The sequence below is a fragment of the Pleurodeles waltl genome, chromosome 9 (genome assembly GCF_031143425.1).
Source record: "Pleurodeles waltl isolate 20211129_DDA chromosome 9, aPleWal1.hap1.20221129, whole genome shotgun sequence".
Lineage (NCBI taxonomy): Eukaryota > Metazoa > Chordata > Amphibia > Caudata > Salamandridae > Pleurodeles > Pleurodeles waltl.
In genome coordinates, this window is record NC_090448.1 from 390421513 (window position 1) to 390446906 (window position 25394).

Genomic DNA, 25394 nt, shown 5'->3' on the forward strand with positions numbered 1-25394 from the left:
GGCCATCTTATAATCTCATGCATTATACGTGGCTCTCAAAACTCAAACAATTCATCATATATTCGTTTACACAATAGTGGAAAAATAACATAGTAAATATTCACAATTGCAAAATACAAAATTTTGCAATTGCCACCTTTTAGAATATGGTGCCTCAGCATACTAACAGTTGAGCCCAAGTGGGCTGATCTTGCCACAAAAATGTAAAGTAATACAATGTGCATTAACCCAACATTATCATTCTATAAATAGCGTAATTTATACACACGTATAACCCCAATATAACTTTTGTTTCTGGCTGCAAAATTGGCAGTTGACTAAATGTTTCTTCCAATTGGACGAAAATCAAGGCAGCCTCCAAAGCTCTGAATGCTCAAACAATAAATCCTATGTTTGTTCAAGTTAATAGTGGGATAATGGCATATACATAATATTCACAAACAGAAAACATATAGAGTGTGTGAGTGGCACACTCTGAAATTTGATACATACTACCAATTAAATTCTAGTGGGTTGTATCTTGGCTCTGTGTTTACAAAAATATAACTTTTTGTCAATGAACCTGTTTAACCCAACATAAACTCAAAGTTTCACTTTATACACATGTATGGCCCCACTATGACTGCCACAGTTTCTTTCTGGCTGCACTTTTATTCTTCCTTTGTTAAGTCCAGAAATCACACCAAAAAAAATATCAATTTAAGACACTACATTGAAGTGAAGGAGGTTTTATCTAAATGACTACATGAAGTTTACCATCTACATTAAGACCCCTTAATTCTAGAAAGTCCATCCTTAGTATGTATCCAGCTTCCAATCAACGGAGATTCTTCTCTGTTTTGCCCCTCTTCTGGGTTCCTAGCGACATCACCAATAACTGAGTATTTTAACAAGTCACTGATACCTTGGTGTGCTTGCCAGAAGTGTCTCGCTATCAGATAATTTACATCTTTGTTTTTAACATCTCCTAAATTTGGGAGTATTCTTTTATGTGCCTGTAGTACATATGAAAATCTTATCACAGGGCACTTAAACAAGTACAGAACATATTCACTTTTGCAAGTCAAATGTTTGGTAATCTTAGTTTTATTTGCAAATGGTGTGGTCACAGTAACCTTAATTTCACCCCGTTTACAAGCTTTATGCTTGTTACATTTTTGAAACCCCTTCCCAAGCTTCAGCCAAAAAGTATTGTCACTTCTGATATCACTTCAGACCAATTTATTTATCTTTGAATTACATCACTTTCCATTAAGTGATTAGTGGTTTGTTAGGAATTTTGTTTCTAATTATCAGCTCACGTTTAAGTAAGTGCCATTTAAAAAAAATGATTTTTCGTATTAGATGGTGGTCTACATTGTATGTTGTGATGAATCTTAGCACATTCAGCTTTTTTCTGGGTATCTTGATAGTATGTTTGGCAAATAATGTGTTAATTTGCTGGCTAAGTATTGTGATGTTTGTAATATTTTAGCACAATATACTCTGAAAGTTGTGGGTGCCATTTTTTTTCACGGGGTGCCAAATTGAAAAATAACACACGGGATCAAGATAGAGGTATCCTGATCCCATAGGACACATTGAGGGGTCATTGAGGGACTCCTCATGGGCAGAAAATATCCCCTTTTCCTTTTTTTTTTGGGCTGATCCGCAGATCCACCTCTGTGCTCAAGGTGGCCCCCAGTGTAAATCTGCAGTGGATCTGAAACCCACTCACACACCAACCCTGCTCTGCACAGCCTTCAGCCGTACACGGCTTGTAGGGGGGATGGCTGCACAGGCGCATGAGTTGTGTTTATTAACATACAGTGATTGTATATTACTTTACGTTAAAAAAAAAAATAGAAATTATTCACTGAAAAACCAAAGGTTACAGGGACGTTATAGTTAGGTTGAAGTTTTACCCATACAAAATCATTGGAATTCAGGAGTTAAAGTTATACTTATAGTTATACATATCTAAAGAATCTATAACTTGTGCCACTAAGTGATTTTAGGCCATAAGTTATAGTTTCCTAACATAAGTTTAGAGTCTTATAATTATAACTGGGTGGTCACACCGTGGACTTTATTTTTTCACCTGATGGGCTTATTTCTGTGAAAAATATCTTACCCCGGTGTTGGACAGATCATGTACTAATATCCTTCCTCCTCAACTTTAAAAGAACCTTTTACCACGGTCACAGCCATGTCGAAAGAAAGGTATGGCCTGACATAAACCTAACAAGGCAAAAATACGGTCACGTATTTAACATCTCTGATACTCTTAACTCTACAAAATCAGTAGAGGACAACTGTCTTGCTCTTAAAAAGAGCATAGGAGCTACACTTGACATTGAAATACCCCTCACTAACCTAAAAACTCAACATTGAGCTTCTTCCCCATGGCACAGCACAGCATTAAAAGCTCTAAAACAAGCATTTAAAAAAACTTAAAAGGAAGTGGCATATGTCTTATACAGTAGAGGAAAAAAAATGCCTAAAACTATGTGAATGTTTATAAGAGAAAGGTTTGTTAAGCTAAGGCTGACTATTATGCCACTACTAACATGGCTGCTCCTAATAACGCTAAGAAGGTTACCATCAGTCTACGTGATCTGTGCAACCTCGAGTATCAAAAACAGGAAGTAACACCCTTGCAAGATCTCTGCGACAATCTTGCTGTCTTCTTTAGGCAGGAGATCAAGAAGATTCTGCAGGACATGGTGGCCCCCCAACCTGTAGTTTCTGGTCGGGGAATCACATCTAGATGATAGTACAGTCATGTCTATTCTTTCCAATACCTAGCTTTTGGCACTAAAGTAGCATTGCTGTTTATGACAAGGCTTAACCTTCGGATTATCCTCCATACAGCTTCAAATTATTTGATCCTATGCTGAGAATTGGTTTTGGCGATTCCTATATCCACGTCATCTGTTTCCCCCCTTGACCCCTACCTCACAAAATATGGAAAAAGGTGGCAGATGATTTGAATCCCTTACTCTGCAGGTATACAATCAATCCTTGGTAACTGGTGGCGTCCCATGGATGTGGAAGAGGGCCATCATAAAAAAGATCTTCAGCTGATCCTTTGCACCTTAGTAATTACAGGACAATATCTCTTCTTCTTTTTCCAGTAAAAATTCTTGAGTGCTTGGTTATTAGGAAGCTGTCTCAGTATCTGGAAGACCATTCCCTCTTAGAGGAACAGTTTGGATTTAGGCCAGGGTATGGTACTGTGTCAGCCCTACTCCTTGCTGTGGATGAACTCCAGCTGAAGGTGGACAGTGGGCAGGCCACGGTTCTCATACTGCGTGACCGGTCTGCCCCCTTTGGTATGGTTAGCCACAAAACTCTTGTGGCTAGATAAGCCTTGATTGCTGATAGTGGAACGGTACTGAAGTAGGTAAGCCCCTATCTCTCAGATAGATGTGATCCATAGAATGTATTATTAGACAAGTAAGGGACTCCCCGTGGAAATATGAATGTTATCCCTACCCTTGTTTTCAAGCGACTGGCATCTCCCAACTTCAGGGTGCAATATAACTTTGTATACTATGATTATAATATAGGTTAGCTATTTTGCCCATAGAGTGTATTGATCTGAGAGGTTTATTTTTTTCTGATATTATGCTATGAATTATAATAGTCCATGAATCACATAGTATTATAGTATTAACTATAACTCACACCTTTACGATGCACTACTCATACCCTTTCTTATTACATAACTTATACCATGTGAACGTTAGAGTGGCAAGTTATAGTTCATATAGTGTGGCTAGATAGTTGACACTGTGTACAGAGGTGCGCACGTTATAGTAATTTGAAGGTAGTGCATGAATTAAAATTTCAGGTATAACTATTACTTTAGAATTTCTGATATTTGTGTATTTTAAGTTTGGTTGGTATACAAAGAATAAAGTTACAGTAATTTGAAAAGATGTGTAAATTATAATTTTAAGGTATAACTATCACTTATAAATTTCAGGTATTACTGTTACGTTTGTAATGTTTGTGCATTTTAAGTTTGGTTTGCATAGAAAGAATAAATTAAGTTTTAGTAATTTGAAAAGGTGTGTAAATTATAAATTTAATGTATAATTATAACTGTAGCATTTCCAATGTTTGTGTAGTTTGTTTGCTTTGTATAGAAAGAATAACGTTTTCCTCACTATAACTAAGCTTTAACCTTTGTTTTTTCATTGAATTTAAGTGTTTTTTATTTTGTATTTAAAAAGTGTTCAACATCGTTGAGTGGAGTGTTGTCTAGTGGAGTGTCATCAAGTACAGTGGAGGAGATGATCATAGAGTGTGGTGTCAGACAGTGGAGTGGAGGTGCATAGACTGGAATATCGTAGAGTTGAGAGACACAGAATGGACTGGTATGCAGTAGAGTGCCTGAGAGTGGAAAAGCATTGAGTGGAGTGGAATAGTGTGCAATAGAGTAGCGTACAGTAGAGTGGAGTGGCGCAAAGTGTAGTGTTGTGGACTGGCATAAAATGGAATGGTGTTGAGTGGCGTTGAGTCAATTGACGAACAGTAGAGCAGCATAAAGTGGAGTTAAGTGGAATAGCATACAGGAGAGTGGCATATAGTGGAAATACCTAGAGTGAAGTGGTGTGGTGTAGAGTAGAATAGCATCCAGTGAAATAGCGTAGAGTGAAGCGGTGTAGAGTCGAGTGGACTGGCATAGAGTGGAATAGCCTGGAGTGGAATGGCGTAGAGTTCAGTGACGTAAAGTGGAGTGGTGTAAACTGGAATGGTGTAAACCCAGCTGGTGTAGAGCGGAATAGCATAGAGTGGTGTGGAGTGGAATAGCTTACTGTGGAGTGGTGTAGATTTGAGTGGCATACAGTGGAATAGCGTGGACTAGAGTTGTGCTGAGTGTCATAGGGTAGAATAGAGTACAGTGGAGTGGAGTACCATACAGTGTAGTGTCATGGAGTGGAGTGGAATGGTGTGGAGTGGTGTAGAGTTGAGTGGCGTACATTAGAATATCGTGGATTGGTGTAGAGTTGATTAGCGCATAGTGGCTAGAGTTTAATGGAGTTGCATACAGTAGAGCGGAATAGCCTAGAGTGGTGTGGCATAGAGTAGAACAGAGTACAGTAGAGTGGCATGCAGTGGAACAGTGTAGAGTGGAGTGGAGTGGTGTGGAGTCTAGTGGCATAGAGTGGAGTGGCTTAGACCTCAGTGCCATAGAGTTCAGTGATGTAAAGTAGAGTGGAATAGCATAGAGTGAAATGGCATAGAGCGGAATGACATATAGTGTAGTGCTATACAGTGGAGTTGAGTGTCCAAGTGGAGTGGCGTAGAGTTGAATAGCTTAGAGTGAAGTGGAGTAGAATGTTGAGGAGTGCCATAGAGTCGAGTGGTGTGCAGTGGAATAGCAGTAGCTTGGATTAGCATAGAGTGGAGGTCAGTGGAGTAGTATATAATAGATTGGAATAGCCTAGAGTAGAGTGGCATGACACAGATTACAGTGCGGTAGCATAGAGTGGAGTGGGTTAGAGTCTAGCGGCATACAGAGGAGTGTCTTAGAGCTCATTGACCTGGAGTGGAGAGGCGTAGAGTGGAAACGCATAGAGGGGAGTGGCACAGAGTTCAGTAGTGTGAAATGGAGTGGCGTAGAGTGGAATAACCTAGACTGGAGTCATGTAGAGTGTAGTGGAATAGCAGTGGTTTGGTGTAGAGTTGAGTGGTATTTAGTGGAACAGCGTAAAGTGGGGTGGCATAGAGGAGAGTGCCGCAGAATGGATTGGGGTAGAGGGTAGTACTGTGAAATGGTGTGTTGTAGCATGGAGTGTCAGAGTGGATTGCCATGTTTTAGAGTGTAGTTTAAACAGGCCTAGCGAGAAAATGTCTGAACTCATGTAGATGAAATTTTACAGGAATATAGATTATGAGGTGGCAAGGTTCTTTTTGGTATAAGATCTAAATTGGTTTAATAGTGTTAAACTTATAATGGACAGAAAGTTAGTGATATAGGCCCTCATTACAACCCTGGCGGTAAATCCTGCTTACCGCAGTGCAGAAGACCGCCAACATACCGCTGCGGCCGCGGAATTCCGCTACAGGTATTACGACCCACAGCTGGGAATCCACCACAATACAGACACCCACACAAGTACGCCACACCAAAGGTCAGTGATAAACTGGCGATACCAAAACCGACACCATCACACCAACAAGAATACACCCACACTATCACGATCCACGAATCAACGCAGCGGACTTTCAACCGCGGCAAACCATTGGCGGTACACACCGCCGCGCTCAAAATACACACACATACACAAAACACCACCACATTGGACAATTCGAAATACACACACCTGATACACATACACACACTACACCCACACACCCAACCCAATATAAAACACACACCCACATAACCCACAAACCCCTACTGCCAGAAATTTGAAAGCAGGCCAGAGAGAATCACTACCTTAAACAACACCAGCATCCACAGACACACAACACCATCACTTACACGCACCTCAAACAACACACAACACATCCCCTCACACATCACAATACACACCATCTCGCACATCACCCACACCACATCATGGCACCTCAACGACACCCCAGGTTCTCTGAGGAGGAGCTCAGAGTCATGGGAGGAAATCGTCCGGGTAGAGCCACAGCTATTCGGATCACAGGTGCAACAGACATCCATTGCAAGGAAGATGGAGCTATGGCAGAGAATTGTCGACAGGGTCAATGCAGTGGACAGCATCCAAGAACTAGGGATGACATCAGGAAGAGGTGGAACGACCTACGGGTGAAGGTGCGTTCTGTGGTCTCCAGACACCAGATTGCAGTACAGAGGACTGGCGGTGGACCCCCACCTCCTCCCCCACAACTAACAACATGGGAGGAGCAAGTCTTGGCAATACTGCATCCTGAGGGCCTCGCAGGATTAGCAGGAGGACTGGACTCTGGTAAGTCATATCTTTACTACTTTATCCCCCACCCTACCTGCATGCCATCTCACACCCATCACCCCAACAACCCACAGATACCCCACCAACACAACCCACACATCCCAAAAACAAGCCCTACATGTAACACCAAAACATGGACACCCATCACCAAAGCATGTCCAGTACAGATACCCACACAAACCCCAAACCAACTATCACACAAGGACCCAGGCAAGAATGCACTGGAGTAGAGGGTCACTCACCCATTGCTCACGATGGCACACACAGATGCAATAATCATGCTGTTACACCCCTACAGGACCCCTAGCCAACGTCACCGGACAGGAGGTGCCAGGCATATCCAGTGCCCCCACAGAAGAGACCCACAGTGATGACAGCAGCTCTGCACAACTGGATCAAGATGACCAGCCTGACCCATCAGGGACCTCTGGACAGTCAGTTCCCCTGATACAGTCACAAGCCACCACAGACCCTCCCCCCTCAGGAAACACCAGCACCCACCCAGTGGGCCCATCCCTCTGTCCCCAGGACACGTCAATCAGCTGTGTGTCCACCACTACAAGAAACCCAGGCAACCCCACTAACACAGGACGATCAGGGACCTGGGGGCAGTGGCAGTGGGCACACGGTTCAGGGGACAGAGGCACAGGACAACAGGCAAGCTGGGAGGACTGCTGTGTGACAGGGGGAGGACAGGCCCAGGGAACCCACTCTCCACGAGGCCCTCTCCAACATCATGGGAGCTTACCATCAACGGTACTGGCCAAGATTCAGGCTACCCAGTGGCTGCAGGAGGAACACTACCTTGGGATCAGGGAGGACTTGAAGTCCATTAACAACACCCTGGTCACCATTGCAGGGTTGCTGGCAGACCTTGTCAACACCAGGAGGGACACAGTGGCACAACAAGGGGCCCCTGACACTAACCTGGACTATGAACAGCCCTCCACATCCGCCAGCGCTAGTGGACAGGAGGCACCGCCACAGAAACATGACACCAGCACCCCACCCACTGCTAGTGGAGAACCACCCCGTAAATGGTCTCTGAGATCCAGGAACAAGGCAGAGAACATTGCCAAGACCGCCGCCAGGAAATGAGACCCCCCTGAATGTCACCCTTCTGTCCCACTTTGTCACCCTGTCCATCCTTAAACTGCCATTGCTCCACTTCCTATGCCCCTTTGGACAATGCACCTGTGAAACAAATAGACTGGACTCTGCCATGGACATTCCTCCACCATCCCCCTAGCCCATTTTACAACCCCCTCCACTTATTAGCACAGAAAAAAACACATTTCAATCACAAAACAAACTGGAGTCAGTCTGTGCTTTCACAAATATGTAATTGCAATAATCATGGAATATAGCAAAGTCTATTTACTTGTACACGTACCGATGTAACACAGCTGTAGGCCAGGAGGAAATATAGCAGAGGGCACAAAGTGGGACCCACATCTGTGAAATGGAAAGGCAAAGTGACAAGTCAGGGTCCAAACACTGAGTGAAAACGACAGACTTATGCTAGCTCCAACAATAGTATGAGTTGTGGGAGGCAGTGATATCTTCTTGTCTGTGTCTCACTGGAAGTATTGCATGATTATATTTCGGTTGTCGATATCCTCTTCTTCTGCCTCCTCTTCTTCACTGTCCACAGGCTCCACAGCTGCCACAAGACCACCAGCTGGACCATCCTCTTTCAGACAAGGCACCTGCTGTCGCAAAGCCAGCTTGTGCAGCATACAGCAGGCCACGATGATCTGGCACACCTTCTTTGGTGAGTAGTATAGGGAACCACCTGTCACATGGAGGCACCGGAATCTGGCCTTCAGGGGGCCGAAGGTGCGTTCGATCACGCTCCTAGTTCGCCCATGTGCCTCTTTGTAGTGTTCCTCTGCCCTTGTCCTGGGATTCCTCACTGGGGTCAGTAGCCATGACAGGTTGGGGTAACCAGAGTCACCTGCAAATATCGAGGGACAACTGTTAGACACACACTAACCCTTAGGGACAATCCCACACCTATTCACACTGTATTGGGTCCTTGGCCTCACCTATTAGCCACACATGGTGCCTCTGGAGTTGCCCCATCACATAAGGGATGCTGCTATTCCTCAAAATGTAAGCATCATGCACTGAGCCAGGAAACTTGGCATTCACATGGTAAATGTACTGGTCTGCCAAACACACCATCTGCACATTCATCGAATGGTAGCTCTTCAGATTTCTGTACACCTGTTCATTCCTGCATGGTGGTTTTAATGCCACATGTGTCCCATCAATGGCACCTATGATGTTGGCGATGTGTCCCAGGGCATAAAAGTCACCTTTAACTGTGGGCAACTCCGCCACCTGAGGCAACACGATGTAGCTGCGCATGTGTTTCAGCAGGGCAGACAACACTCTGGACAACACGTTAGAGAACATTGGCTAGGACATCCCTGATGCAATGGCCACTGTTGTTTGAAAGGAACCACTTGCCAGGAAATAGAGTACTGACAGGACCTGCACTAGTGGGGGTATCCTTGTGGGATGGCGGATAGCTGACATCAGGTCTGGCTCCAACTGGACACATAGTTCCTGGATTGTTGCACGATCAAGTCTGTATGTGACTATGATGTGTCTCTCTTCCATTGTCGACAGGTCCACCAGGGGTCTGTACACCGGAGGATGCCGCCATCTCATAACCTGCCCCAGCAGATGTGCCCTGTGGAGGAGAACAGCGAGCAGAGAGTCAGCCAACACTGAGGTATCACAAAATGTCATTTGCAGAAATGTATTAATCCACAATGTGCCTGTAACTGTGTGTATTCCAGGCCTAAATAGGTGTGACGCAGTTATTATTAATGCCATGTGGCCCCCTGAAATGGCAGCTGCCTGACCTGTAATGTGGAACAAGGGAATATGAGGTAACTGCGCTGGCGTTGTACACCGTTGCGGTGGGCGGTCAAAGACCGTGGTGCAATTTAGCATTGGTTAACATTGGGCCCTATGGGTCCGAGGAGCCAATGACGATGTATGCCGGCGGTGACGGTACGCACCGCCCCGGACGTGACCGCCGTTTTCAGTCTGTTCACTCGCTTGATACCTGACCTTCAACAGGAGAGGACCTACACTGGAAGTGCTGCTGTGACCTGTATCCGGAAGGGACGATGGCTCATGTGTCTGGGGAAAGGGCCCTTGCCTTCACTTCGGAGGAGTTGGAGAAACTAGAGAATGGGGTCATCCCCCAGTACACGCAACTGTACGGTCCTCCAGACAAACAGGTGAGTACACTGTGAGCATGCTGAATGGGCAATGCCTGCTTTGAGTGGTGTGGCTGGAAGATACATATGGGGGGGGGCTGAGGCCGACATGTGCGGATGGTGAGTGTATGGAATGGGTGGGAACTGGTGGGCAATGAATATGACGGTCCGGCCGGGTGAGTAATGTCCTTTCCCCCTGTACCATTCCTCTAGGTCAGCGCCCACGAGAAGAAGGCTATTTGGCGTGCCATCACCAAGGACGTCCGGACCCTGGGGGTCTACCACAGACGGAGCACCCACTGCCTAAAAGATGGGAGGACCTGCGCCGCTGTAGCAAGAAGATGGCGGAGGCCCAGCTGGGAATGGCCTCCCAACTTGGAAGGGGTGCCCGTCGCACTATGACCTCCCTGATGTTCCCGAAGCTGGCGGTGGCCTATCCGGAGTTGGATGGGCGCTTGAGGGCATCAAAACAGCCACAAGGGGGTGAGTACACTCTCATTCAGCTGACTCTGCGCGCATTACAAGGTATCTGGGTGGGGGAGGTGGGCAGTGGGTTCCCCTAGGCCAGGGCGATCTTGGTAGGCAAGGTCCCTTGTGAGGCAGGCTATGTGGCACCCTAACCCCACTAGTGGTAAGAACCATCTACACCTAGTCAGGCTCCTGTGACTTCCAGGTGTGCAGCAATTGGGCTTAGACCTCGTACCCCTTGGGCCGGTGAAAAATCTAGGAACTATAAGTGCATGGCGTAGTGCAGAGGGTTGCTCACTGTCTAATGTGTCCACCAACGGTAGTGGTGTTGCATGCACTGAACATGTCTTTCTTCAGTCCCCCCCCCCCCTCTTTTGTGGTCTCACTGTTCTTGTGTGCAATAGCATCATCAGGCAGAGGAGCATTGGCACCGGAGCAGGAGGAAGCTGCATCCCACTTGGCCCTGAAGGGTGAAGCTATGGAGTCTGAAGCCACCAGTGGGACGGAGGGCAAGGGGAGCTCCACGGCGGGAATAGGAGCAGAGACCATCGACGACTCCTCTGATGGGAGCTCCCTTGCGGTGGCAGGCCCCTCTGTGCCCAGCGCATCAACAGGTACAGCCGCCACCCCCCCCCCCCCACACCCCCATCACCGCCCTTCCAGCAGCGCCTCAGCGTCTGTCCCGTGCCCACTCACCCAGGAGGGTGGGCATCGCCTTCACCTCAGGCCCTAGTCAGCCCCATCGCCAGCACCGCCACCACGGACCCCGCCGCCAGCCCCACTACCACGGACCCCGCCGCCAGCACCACCACCACAGACCCCACCGCCACCACGGACCCCGCCGCCAGCACCGCCTCCATGGACCCCGCTGCCAGCACCGCCACCACAGACACCGCCATGACAGACACCGCCGCAAGCACCGCCAGCGGCCCCGTGACATACTCGGACAGTGGCACCACCGCTGACATTCCTACCATCCCCAGTGGTCAGTCGTCGGAGGCTGGTGGTGAGTTCCAGGACCCTGGGCAGCTTCAATGAAGCATTACTGTCATCACTGTTGGCACCTGCAGGTGGAATGCGAAGCCGCAGCAGTGTGGGGTATGTCGCTGCCTCCATGGCATATCATGCTACCTGCACCTCGCCAATGTCGTGCCACGCCCACCCAGGTGAGTGAATTGTACCGGCCACACTGCACGTGGAGCACTCTGGGCACTAGGCCCCCTACAGAACCAGTGGAGAGATACATCCACTACCTCAGTCCTTGGCAGGATGAAGCACTCTGGGCACCAGGCCCCCTACAGAACCAGTGGAGAGATACATCCACTTGAGAGACTGTGGCTTTGCACTCCCCAAGATAAAGCAGTGGGCAAACCAGCCACTGGAGAGACTTGAGAGACTGTGGCTTTGCACTCCCCAGAATAAAGAAATGGTCATGAATCCCCCTCGTGCAGCAGTGGCGTTGTGCGTTCATCTGGCTGAGATGCCCCCCTCCTCCTGAGGTGCCTGTTTCATTTCGATCTGATGCCCCTCCAGTGTTCTCTACGTTTCCAGACAGGTATCTAGTGTGCTCTTTTTCTGCAACGTGCCCAGCTGTGGATTTTGGCCTCTCGCTCATCTGGGGAGAGCTGAAAGACTGTTACCTCCTTCACTTGTTTTTTTTTTTTATTCCCTGGTATCTAGTAGGCTTTCTGCCACCCTCCCTCCCAGGGGAGTACAGTGGGGGTAATTCATACCCCCACCCACTTTAAAATTTTTTTTTTTTTTTAAATGATCTTCCCTGGTATCTAGTGGGCTTTCAAAATGAAATTAATTATTATCATTAATTAAAATAGGCCGATGTGCCCCCAAGGGTGGCAGAAATGGGCTAAAATAAATTTTCCCTCCAGGGGAGCGACCCTTGCATGAAATTGTGTAAACAAAGAATCCCTGGTGTATAGTGGTTTCTGCCCCCCTTGGGGGCAGATTGGCCTAATAAAAATAGGCCGATCTGCCCCAAGTGGGGTTGAAATGGCCTAAAAACTCTCTCTCCCCCCCTCCTCCCAATGTAACAATAAAATGTCTTTAAAAAATAAATGCCCCCCACACTGGGGATCGACCCTTGCAAAACGGGTCGCTCCCCTTTATTGTTTATAAGAGTTAAAAAAAAACTCCCTGGTGTCTAGTGGGCATTTCTGCAGCCCGATCGAAATGCTCAGAGAGTCATCAAAGGAAAGGAAAAGCTTTTCCTTTCCTTTGATGCCTCTGCCTGCCCACACCCCCAGGATCGGAAGAGAAATGCAAAGCATTTCTAAATTATTGCGCTGGAAGCCGAGCTTCCAGTGTGATGGGGGTGGCCTCCTATGAGACGTCACAGGGAGGGGGAAGGAGGAGGAATGTGGAAGGGGAAGCGGTTCCCCTTCCATCCCTGCCCATGGAAGGGAGGTGGGAGGCCCTCGTGGGGAGCGTTAGCGCTTCCCCCAAAGGCCGGGTGCAGGGCATAACGGTTACATCCTGGGCACCTGAGCGTTGCTGCTCAGGATGTAACCGTTACGTCCAAGGCACCCAAGGGGTTAAGTATGGTGTAGCAGAGTGTATTTTTTAATTATTTTTCTTTTTTTTTTTTTTTAAGTAATATGGTACTTTCTGGGTAGTACCGCAGTACTGCTGAAACCTTTATATAAAAATCTATAAAGTAATAAAACTAATTTTACCTACCTTGACACACTTACCTAAAATGCCAAAAGCCTTCCTATGCTTTTATTAAACAGTACTATACTATATTTCACTGTTACACCCACAACTCAGACTAAGTATGGGCTAAACAACATGACTGCCTTTTACATTTATAAAGTCAGTTATTACCTAATCATATACTGCTTCATCATCTGGAAGTATTGCAGCATACTGCATAATTACTGTGGTTTAGGCCTATTTATCACCAAGTTTAGTGTCTTATAACTTTAAAATGTCTTAACAAAATTACATCTACTACCAAAAAGGATCATCTGCGTGCCATAATCTACATTCCTGACAATTTCCAATAAAATCCGTTCAGCCATTTTACCACTACGGCAGAGTACAAACTCTTTGGAAAATGCATTGGTGGAAAATTATGTTCTGGGACACCCTTTTTTTCTTTGCACTGCCTAAATGAATCACTTCGAAACTTTATTATCTGCCATTGTACGAAAAGGAATAAGTGTCACAGTATCTTGCTTTTCTACCCTTGATGGTTAAATACGGTACCCCTTTAAGCATATATGATAATGGGAACCCATAGATGCTGACAAAAGGGGTGGTCGTTTGTGCACAGGAAGTGAATTAAAAAAAAAAGTTAAGTACACTAGTGGGATCAACAAGCAAAAAAACGTTTTATGAATAATGGAGGAAAGAGAAGCTAGGTGAACTGCATCAGCTGCAGAGATCTTCAATGAAGTAATGGGGAGTTCTAACCTTAATGGCAAAAGCAGTGGAGTGGCGCAGAGTTATGGTGGTGTGAAGATGAAATTACGTGAATGGGAGAAGCTATCCCGGAAAGAGATTAATAAATGGTGGGAACTTTTTACCTTGAGGAAATATATTGAAGTGAATAGAATTCCAAGGGGCCTGCGAATAGGCATCATGCCCAGTCATCAAGATGCAAGCAGTGAATTATTGGAAGAGTGGGGTGCGCATATTTTGGATTCATCAAAGGGATAGTTTTGATACTAATCAAACATGCGGAAATAGCACTGAATAAGATTCAAAACCAATTGAGAGTTTTAGAACAAGAAATTGAGGGCATAAAGCTAACTGAAGAAGAGAGCAAAATCAGGAGTGAAATGGCTGTAAAAATTCAACAACATGAGGAGACTGTGAAAACATGCAAACAAACTAAATTCCAAAGGGATAAAAGTGATTATGAAGAGGGGAGAATTTTTACCTTTGCAAGGAGATTTCAAAATGCAAAGTTGAAAGAACAAATCGATGTATCTCAAATCGAAAAATCGGATAAATCAGGTAATGAATCAAGGTCAACTCCAGTGAAGGAGAATCAAGCTCCCCCAATACACAAGGAGCAAAACTAACTTTGTTAAATGAGATGCGCCTCGCCCTCCAACAACAATCCAAAGATCAGCAAGTGAAAACAAGAGGGAGAGGAAGAGGACGGGGCGCAAAAGGAATAAACCCACACGAAGGGGACAAAGAGGGAAGACAAAGAAAAACCAGGGCACAAACAGCTGCAATTTTCAAGAGTTAAACATCATTAATCTTTCTACCAGAGAAATGTCCCAATCAGAGGAATCTGTCCTAAAAAAGGGGTTACAATTCTGCCCATCTACTGATCTGGATTTAGTACGAACACAAATAGATTTTTACAAGTATATATGTAAAATTAAACTTGCACAAACATTTGCAGAAGCCAAAATGAAAGAGAAAACTGACCCACTACCATATGAGCATGATTTAACTGTGGGAGATAAAGATACTTTGATGACTGTTGTGAACTTAGACCTAGGAGACAAACCAGTGGAAGCAAGTGACATAGTGAAACCTCTTGGGGCTGGCCTGGCCTATTCGCGGAGATGGTCATTCATGATCTTTATGAAAAGAACTGGAATAAAAAAGTGGAGAATTTAACGATACCAGAGAAACACGCGCTGCACAGACTTCAAATGGAAACAACGGTGGAAATCAAACCTGCTGATAAAGGTGGAAACATCGTAATACAAAATAAACAGGATTATATGAAAGAAGCCATGCGGCAATAGTTAGACAAAACATGTTATGCACATGCTATTGGGAACCCACCAATAAAATTGAAGGAGGAGATAAATCTGTGTATTGTAAGGTGGGAAAATCTAGGTCTCATTGATCAAGTAGAGGCCAAATACTTACAAGTGGAACATCCTGTAATTCCAACAATATACTTCCTCCCTAAAATTCATAAAAACTTGCAACATCCACCGGGTAGACCAATAATATCAGCCAAAGCATCCTTATTAGAACCTATGTCAGAATATATTGATTTCTTCTTAGCACCTTTAGCAAGAAATTTGAACTCCTATTTGCGTGATACAGGAGACCTATTGTTGCAACTGGAAGGCATACCCTGGCAGGATACCTACAAATTAGTAACGATGGATGTGGTCTCACTCTACACAAATATTGAACATCATGTAGGGATCCAGGCATGCAAATTCTTCCTTGACCAAAGGAATATACGTTTTTATCAACATAATGAGATGCTGTTGGAAATGATCAACATTTGTTTAACTAATAATTATTTCCTGTTTAATCAACAACTATACCTGCAAATAAAGGGCACTGCAATGGGTTTTTCTTTCTCCCCAAACTTTGCTAATTTGACAATGGGTTGGTTTGAACAGCGAATCGCTTGGGCAGAAGAGAATGAGACTTATCAACAAAAAGTAGTGATCTGGCTGAGGTTCATTGATGACCTTTTTCTGATCTGGGATGGCACTGAGCTAGAATTTGATGAATATTTTAAGATTTTGAATTCTAATGCAGCAAAACTGAATTTCACCTATGACATCAGTGCAACACGTGTGACTTTCCTAGATACAGAAATTTATGTCAAAGAGGGGACAATTCAAACCTCATTACATAGAAAAATAACAGCCACAAATTCTATACTACATGCTAATAGTTTTCACCCACCACGAACAAAGTGGAATATCCCTTATGGTGAATTCTTACGAATAAAGAAAATCTGTTCAGAACCAAAAGAGTGTGAGGAGCACTTAAAATTATCGGAGAACAGATTCCTGGCAAGACAATACCCGAACAAATGTTTAGCTGTAGCGAAGAAACGTTTGAAACAATCATCAAGAGAACAACTAATGCATGGTGGTAACTAAGTTACTAAACATTCCAAACAACAGCAGTTGAGGTTTATAACTACATACTCTCAGAGTGCCACACAAGTTCGAAAAAAATTTGGAGAGTCACTGGGCAATTTTACTTATGGACCCAACAGTGGGAGAAATTATGGGACAATACCCACAAATGACTTTTAGAAGAACAGCAAATCTAAGGGACAAATTAACACACAGTCATTTCCAAATTAGAAAAACAAACTGGTTACAGAAACCTGGTTTTTGGAAATGCAGTAGCTGTAAGGCATGTAAAATTGGTGTGAACAAGAAAGAGTACTCTACAAATACTGGCATGGAGAGAGTGATACGCAAACATTTGAATTGTAAAAGTCGTTTCACAGTATATGTGATTGAGTGCCCTTGTGGGCTGAAATATATTGGCAGTACTATATGTGAAACTAAAAAGCAAATTTTAGAACATATTCAAGCAACTATCAATACAGATAGGAGCTATGCAACGGCGAGACACCTGGAACAAAAACATGATAGCAAGTGGGAACTCATGACATTTTATGCAATTGATCAGGTACCAAAACTGGAGCGCGGTGGTGATAGAGAAAAGAAATTACGCCAGCTGGAATCCAGATACATACTGGATATCCGATCTCTCACTCCGTTAGGTTTAAACCAGGATGAAGAGTTATTTGTACACCTATAAGGGTTAAAAAGCTTGCCATTTGTCTAACTGAATTTCATAATTTTTAAGAGGCTTCTCCTTGGGGGTTTGTTTTGGCCTATATGTTAGTAAAGAGAAAAGAGAAGAAAATATTATTCCATTCTTTTATTTCTGAGGGAAGAATTATAGGCTTTTGCTTCACCCTTCACTTTCCCACCCGTCATACTCTCCTCCTCCCCCCCCCCCCCCCCCTGTTCTTTCTCACCTCCTCTCTCTCTCTGTCTTTCTTAGTTATTATTATGATGGACATATATATATTTTTGGCGCCAAAAATAGAAGTTTATTGCAGTAATAACATCAAAATATACTGACTTCAGAGGTGTAGGATTAAGTGCGGGCCATTGTTAAAATAGATTTTTGGAGATTGTGCTATTATAGGCAAGAAATGAATATGATCCCTATTCTATTAATTAAGAATTAATGAGGCTCCATGCAGTATGTTAAAACACCTCTAGAACTGTTCTAATATTGTTTTTCAATCAATTCAAGAAACAAAATCTAAAATAATACATGTTAAAACAATTTAATTTATTTGAGGAGATGTTATAAACTACATCTACCAGAAGACATAGCAAATGGGAAATTTAGGAGACAAACATCTCGGATTTTTGTAACAATATTATTGTTGTTTGAAGAACATTAGTAAAAAAAGTTTTTGTTTTTTCTTGCTAAAGTGTATATATTTTGTGATGTTAAGGAGCATTTTTTGATTTTTTTGATGTTTGGGTGCAATTTTAGTAGTATTTTTTCTGTTGAGTCTAGGTATTTTATTTAAAGCGCTAAATGAGTACACAGGAAACACCTGTGAACAAGGTCCGGTGTGACCGAAACGCGTCCGGGGATTCCTGTCTTGTTTGTTTGTAATCCCACAAATGGAATAAAAGTTTAATCATTAATTACACAACGACGGAGTGCGGTTCTTTTCTCTTGACAAAGTGAAAGAGAAATCCCCTTCTTTTGAAATACGGACGTCCTGCCTTAAATCAGTACCACCGGTGAAATAAGTGCGCCACAACACGCTTGTCAGGACAATTCTCTTCCTTTTACACACACACACACACACACACACACACACATATATATATATATATATTTTCAATAGTATGTGTAGCTGCAGATACACATGCTATGCATTATTCCTCCATCTAGTGTTGGGCTTGGAGTGCTACAAGTGGTTTTTTCTTCAAAGAAGTCTTTTTGGAGTCACGGGATCGAGAGACTCCTCCACTCGGTCATACTGTGCATGGGCATCAACTCCGTAGCTAGATTGTTTTCTTTCCGCTGTCTGGTTCGGACAGGTTTCCTCTCGCTCCAAGATTTTGAATCGGGAACTTTAGAAAACTTCTTCGATCGTCAGTTTTGTTTTGATTGCGTGTCCACTTAGACTCGAACCAGTAGTACTGTTGAAAACTAAATTTCGCACTTCTGGGTGCGTGCGCCTGACTCAGGCCTGTTCGGGCCTACCACGTCAAAGCCTGATGGATTGGACTCCATTTCGATTTTGTCCCCGATGCCATGTGAAATTTCCATACACAGACCAACACCTTTTATGTAATCTGTGTCTTTCCCCCGATCACAGAGAAGAGGATTGTGAGGCCTGTTGTTCGTTTCGATCCAAAAAGACCCTGCATGATCGGAGAGCCAGGTGACTGGAAATGGTGTCGAAGAGTACCGAACATCTCGACACCATGAAGGAACAACAGGCGCAGACAGCAGTTTCCATCAGAGACACCGACTCTGAAGAAGATAGACCCATCACTGCTGGTCAGCACGCGAGTACGACTGCCTCTATGCCCACTCAGAAAAAGTCCTCCAAGGCCTTGGGTGCACCACCACCAGAGAGCCATGGTTCAACCGGAAAGAAGATTCTCGTTGACCGACCTTCGGGTTCAGCGCCGAAAAAGGCCACACCCCCGTCCATACCGGAGTCGAGCAAGTCCAACAAAAGCTCAACTTCTGAACCGAGTCGGCGTCCCCACTCCTCGGAGTCGAAGCCTTGACACCTTGCTTCAGAGCAGAAACAACTGGCTGTATTTTCAGGCCCGAGAAAACTACCGTCTTCGGAGCCGAAAAAATCTTCTTATTCAGAACAACAATGACTTTTGAGCCGTCTTAAGCAGAGCTCAAAACCACTTGCGGAACAGTCATACAGACCATCTGATCATGTTTCTGAGGACATAGAGATTCAACCCGACCTTGAAATCATGGATGAGAGAGAATCGATGATTCAAATCCATAAAAAGACTGGCAGAATAATTACTGCACCTCCTGTACAGACCAAGAGAAAGTTGTGTTTGCAAGAACATTTAGATACTGCTCCACCACCATTAGTATTTGTATAATTACCACCATTTCCGTTTTTAAACTGAAGGAGAAGCCATTACCTATCCATACTTCTCCCCCTCTTCACCACAACTTTCTTTTTCACCACCACCCACTAGCCCACCACGTTTGCCTTCACCAACTCATTCACAATATTCTCATGGTGATACGGTTGATCGTTGGGATCTCCATGATCCGGATCCTATTCCTGGCAATGACCCTGACTTATACACTTCCAAACCTTCTCCACCAGAAGACACTACAGCATACACGCAGGTTATTATAGGGCAGCAGCGTACCATGGGGTGCTTATGCACAGTGAACCTTTAGAAGAGGATTTCCTTTTTAACACATTATCCTTCATGCACTCACAATATCAATGCCTCCCAATGCTACCTGGCATGATTAAGCATACAGATGAAATATTCACTGAGCCAGGCAAAGCTAGGGTTTTAATACCACGCATTGACAAAAAATATAAGCTTGCACCTACAGACCCTGATTACATTTCTCACCAAGTACCTCCAGACTCAGTGGTTGTCAGTGCCGCCAGAAAGAGGGCTAATAGCCAGTCGTCAGGGGATGCTCCATCCCCTGACAAAGAGAGGAGAAAATTCAATGCTGCTGGCAAGAGAGTAGCAACACAAGCTGCTAACCAATGGCGAATTGCAAACTCGCAAGTCTTGCTAGCGAGGTATGATAGAGCCCAGTGGGACGAGATGCAGGAACTCCTACAACACCTGCCAAAAGAACACCAAAAGAGAGCACAACAGATTGTTGAGGAGGATCAGGCCATAAGTAACAACCAAATACGGTCTGCCCTTGATGCTGAAGATACAGCAGCTGGAAGCGTTAATACTGCTGTCACCATACGCAGACACGCATGGCTACGTTCCTCTGGTTTCAAGCCAGAAATACAGTAGCCAGTGCTGAATATGCCTTTCAATAAAATAAAAAAAACTGTTTGGTCCTGAGGTTGAAACTGCCATAGGTGCAGAGGTCAAAGTGGTGCCCAAATCCCCCCTGGTCTGCCCTCCGAAGTCGCAGGTACTTACCTGCTGGCAGACTGGAACCGGGGCACCCCTATTTCCATTGAAGCCTATGTGTTTTGGGCACCACTTTGACCTCTGCTCCTGACCGGCCCTGAGCTGCTGGTGTGGTAACTTTGGGGTTGCCTTGAACCCCCAACGGTGGGCTACCTTGGACCCAACTTTGAACCCTGTAAGTGTTTTACTTACCTGTGAACTTAAAATTTACTTACCTCCCCCAGGAACTGTTGATTTTTGCACTGTGTCCACTTTTAAAATAGCTTATTGCCATTTTTGTCAAAACTGTACATGCTATTGTGATTATTCAAAGTTCCTAGAATACCTGAGTGAACTACCTTTCATTTAAAGTAATGTTTGTAAATCTGGAACCTGTGGTTCTTAAAATAAACTAAGGAAATATATTTTTCTATATAAAAACCTATTGGCCTGGAATTGTCTTTGAGTGTGTGTTCCTCAATTATTGCCCGTGTGTGTACAACAAATGCTTAACACTACCCTCTGATAAGCCTACTACTTGACCACACTACCACAAAATAGAGCATTAGAATTATCTCTTTTTGCACACTTTCAAATCAAAACTTAGCATCAGGAAAGGGAAAAAGTCAGGGGGTAACCATGCCAAGGAGGCATTTCCTTACAGTATTTGTTCAGAGAGTAAAAGGAGAGGAATCAGACTTTGGTGAGGTTGCTATGTCTGTCTTGTCCATGGCTTTGCGGGAAGGAATTAGGAGTCAAAGAATCAATGTTGTCTTTGTTACGTTCAATGAGACGTATATTAAAGACAGCGAAAGGACAATCAGAGGGAAAATACTCAGGCACCATTTACAGTGCATCTCAGATTCCCACATTGGCAGACAGTGGGGGGAATTCCTAAGCCACGTAAGGAATAAAGCAACTCTCATCTCATTTCTTGTTAACGAATGGAGAAAACCAGAGTATTTTGTAAAACTTGACACTAAAACACTATTTACAAACTGTGAAGATAAATGCTACAAAATCACATCTGAAGGGAGCCATGAAGTGCCTAATCTCAACAGTACACACAAAGAACCTAATGGTTGTTTGTTGCTGCATGCTGCACACACTGCTAACGAGGGTTATGAGTCAGTAATGTTAAGCTCGTATGACACTGTGTTTATTATGTGTTTCGGATGCCATGACAGAATCGTGGCTAATTGTTTCTGAAATGTGGAACTAAAATACACATGCAAGTCCTTGACTTTGGGAAAATAGCTTTAACTCTTTGTGTAAGTGTTTGTCGATCTATGATTGGTCTCCATACATTTACCAGATGTGACACAGTAATCAATCAATCAATCAATCAATCAATGCATTTGCGGGCAAAGGAAAATTAAGTGCATTCAAACTCCTATCTGCCAACACACACTCACAGGAAACATTTTTGCAACTCTGAGACAAATGGGATCTCTCTGAAGTACTAATGGACAAATTGAAGCAATTCTTGTGCTTGCTGTATGCACCAAAATCTTTGGTCTGTCAAGTGAATGACTTGAGATATCACCTGTTCTGCTCAAAGAGGGGTGAGATAGACAGTCATCAACTTCCAGCTTGCAGGGACTACCTGAAGAAACATGCCAAACATGTGGATTATCAAACCGCTATAAGCAAGAGATGTCTTCTGAATGATCCACAGACACTTAGTCCAATTAGGAGAGGGTGGAAGTTGGAAAAGCACAAGTGAGCATAGTGACTGGTAGTGGACTGGATGGAGGGGCAGCCAACACCTCAGGCGGGCTTAGATCTACTAGCTTTCAGCTGCATTAGGAACTGCCATCATTTGTCTGCTGTCTGAATGACCTCAAGTGCACTGACGTGCAGACTTCTGGCCTGTGAAAATCAAACGGCTGCAGAGAATGATGGCATCTACTCAGAAGAAGATGTTTATGAATGTGAATGATAAAGTTGTGTTTCTGTTGACTCATGACATACAGTGCCTATATAACATGTGACTGATATTATTTGAAATTGTAAATGAAAATATGGCATATAATCTATATCAATATATGAGGAATACAATGAGGTATTTTTGTTATTTTAAGGACTGTTATTATTACAATTTATAATCATATTTATTTTTAAATTATTTTGGATTTAACCAATCTGTTGGAATTAGATTAATTTTTCCACATGTAATGATGAATTTGTATGCTATTTATCAAAAATATGAAAACCATTATTATTTTTGGCTGTGGTTGCTAATCCAATAACATCAGACAAAAGGCAAAGAGTGATTACTTGCTATCACTATTTTCCATCTCTAGGCCTCCATACCTTGCAGGAAATCATGTTGAAACCCATCCTCCCCGAGTGGTACCAATGGCCTGAATTTGGGGTTCTGGCTCATGGCCTAAGGGGCTTGAGGGCGAACGATTTGACATAACTGTAGGTGTGGTTCTTTTCAGCTTGACCTCAGTATGTTGCTGTGATCACAGGCGCAATTTAGCAGAGCTTGAGGTTACTTTCAGCATGAGTTGTGGGGTCAGTGCAACTCCACAGGCTCTTGGGTTGTAAGTTAGTAAAGATCTTGTAGGTGCAGTGAAGTGCAGCAAATGAGATGTGGTTCAGCACTCATCATGGACCACAACTAAATGGGAGTTTGGGGTGCAGTTTTTTTTAGAGTCTGAGATAATTGTGTGAGGTAACTTATGGTATGATTGCGCGAGTGAGGTTGGGGTGCTCTTCAGTGATGTCTATGGGGGGTGGATTCAGTGCTCTATTCAACTAGTCAGGTGTATGGGTTCATTAACACATGGTTGGGAGAAGTGGTCAAGGAGCATGTAAAGTGATGGTAGGAAAATATGAAATTAACCCTGTTGCTGGCCTTAAGTGTTCTCTTCACGATCTGCCAGTGTCTAACTGCACATTGGTGGCCTATGTCTGGTAACTAGAAGTAAGAATATGTTTCACTGCTGAAACCTTGCGCCCTGAATCTGATTGCTGGTTAAGGTCTAAAGCAGGTGAACTGTGTTACTATATGGAGCCACTTTCCTAAGATCTGAACTGAAATTTCCTTTCTATTACAGGCTGGCACTGTGCAACACTAGATTCCTGAAGCTGTGCACAGAGACAGAAGAGCGGCTGCGGCCACTGGTCTACACTTTGCGCTACTGGGCCAAACAAAAGTTGCTAGCAGGTAAGAGACGTTTTGTACTTGTCTTTCGTCTACCAGATAAGGAAGGGAATAGAGAGGACGGAAGTCATTCACGCCTCAGGTCAGCAAAATAAAGTAGATTTTTATACTTGAAGTTTGTAAAGATGTTTGCTATAGCACCAAAAAGGGTGATTTTTAAGTTGTGTGATAAGAAGATTGGTTATCAGTTAGGCAAAAATAAATTTAACAGCCAGTTTAATGGAGCTCTTCAGAGGGTAGTTAGTAATGGCATAGGGCCTGATTTAGATCTCGGCAGGGGGGTTACTCCGTCACAACTGTGACTGATATCCTATCTGCCGACATCCTAATACCATTGTTTTCTACAGGGCTGAATTGGAAACCCAAAGCAGCCCTGGCAATTTTGTCAGATCAGCCCCTGGGTCGGGGTGCCGTGGGAGGAGATAAAACACTGCTGCTTTTGTTCTTTTGTTACTGGGCATATAACAGCACTGCTGCAATTCCGGCCTCCAGTAACAAAACCGGCCACCAGTGGTGAAAGACTGCCCTCCACCCTTTCAGCCCACCGGGAAAACACCCGATGCTCACTACAGCCAGTCCAGCCCTGGTTTCTATGGTATTTGGATTTTGGCATACGGGATATCCGTCACCGTTGCGACTGAGTAACCCCTCCACCAAGGTCTAAATCAGGCCCATAGTCTGTGAGTGGTGGAAGGAAGTTTCGCACGTGGGATGATCGGTAGGAGATAACTAAGTACAGGATCTTGTTTGTACAGAGCAAACAAGCTAAACCCTATGCACAGTACCATACTGCAGTTTACAAAGCATTTTTAATTGAGCAGTAATCAAACTTTAAAGGTTGCGTTTAAAGTTGGATTCAAAAGTAAATTTTACCCTTGTGTAGTCCCTATTTAAGCCTCATTTATTAGAATATTATCCTCAAATTTGAACAACCTATGAAAAAGTGTACTAGTGAATTTCAAAATGCTTATGAAGAGAACACACAACTCTTCGACATGAATATCAAAATTTTTATTTTTATTTATTATTTTGGTTTTGATTGGCGACAATTTAAAATGTGCTTTTTACGTGCATGATGTTAAATACCCAGTTAACTGTTGATTTCAACAATTGGAAGAAAGTTGACAGTATCCTGAGTGTCATGATCCTACAAGAGACCTGTCCATATTTGCTCCTTTTCCTGTGGCCCATTATTTACAAACCCATTAGACCGTGGGGATATTCTAAAAAGGCAAACCCAATGTCGCTTGTAAAAATTAAACGAAGGTGGAACAATAATAATAATAATAATATATAGAATTGTAGATCTGGGACTGTAAATTACTTGAATGTTTTTCAGCAAGGGGTTCTAAGGGACATCAAATAGACAATGATAACGAATCTCGAGTCTATGTTGACACTCCGAGCCCCAAGGTGAAAAACATCCCTGTAGTTCACATTTTATCAGTTTATAATTTTAGCCTGTACCGCCCGCACCCCCCAAAAAAAAACATCTGGCCCTGCTTCCAACATATATACAGGGGTGGAGGAGTAATGGGGCATTGAAAAACAGAAAAAGCCATCTAACTACTTCCTCCCCCCCCCCCCCCCCCCCCAAAAAAATCTCCTCCCCCCTCCTCAACCACCCGCTGAAACCCTCCAGCCGTCTCTAAACATAAAAATAAGTACTTGACCTCCTGCCACCCACACCACCCTC

General features: G+C 43.9%; 1 protein-coding gene across 1 annotated transcript in view; it reads left to right on the top strand.

The window, feature by feature from the left end:
• TUT1 (terminal uridylyl transferase 1, U6 snRNA-specific) overlaps positions 1-25394 on the top strand; it is a 533529-nt gene that overhangs the window by 298208 nt on the left and 209927 nt on the right. The window contains exon 7 of the mRNA XM_069207048.1: positions 23592-23701. Within this exon, the coding sequence (XP_069063149.1) occupies positions 23592-23701 (110 nt within the window). The remainder of the gene's footprint in view (positions 1-23591; positions 23702-25394) is intronic.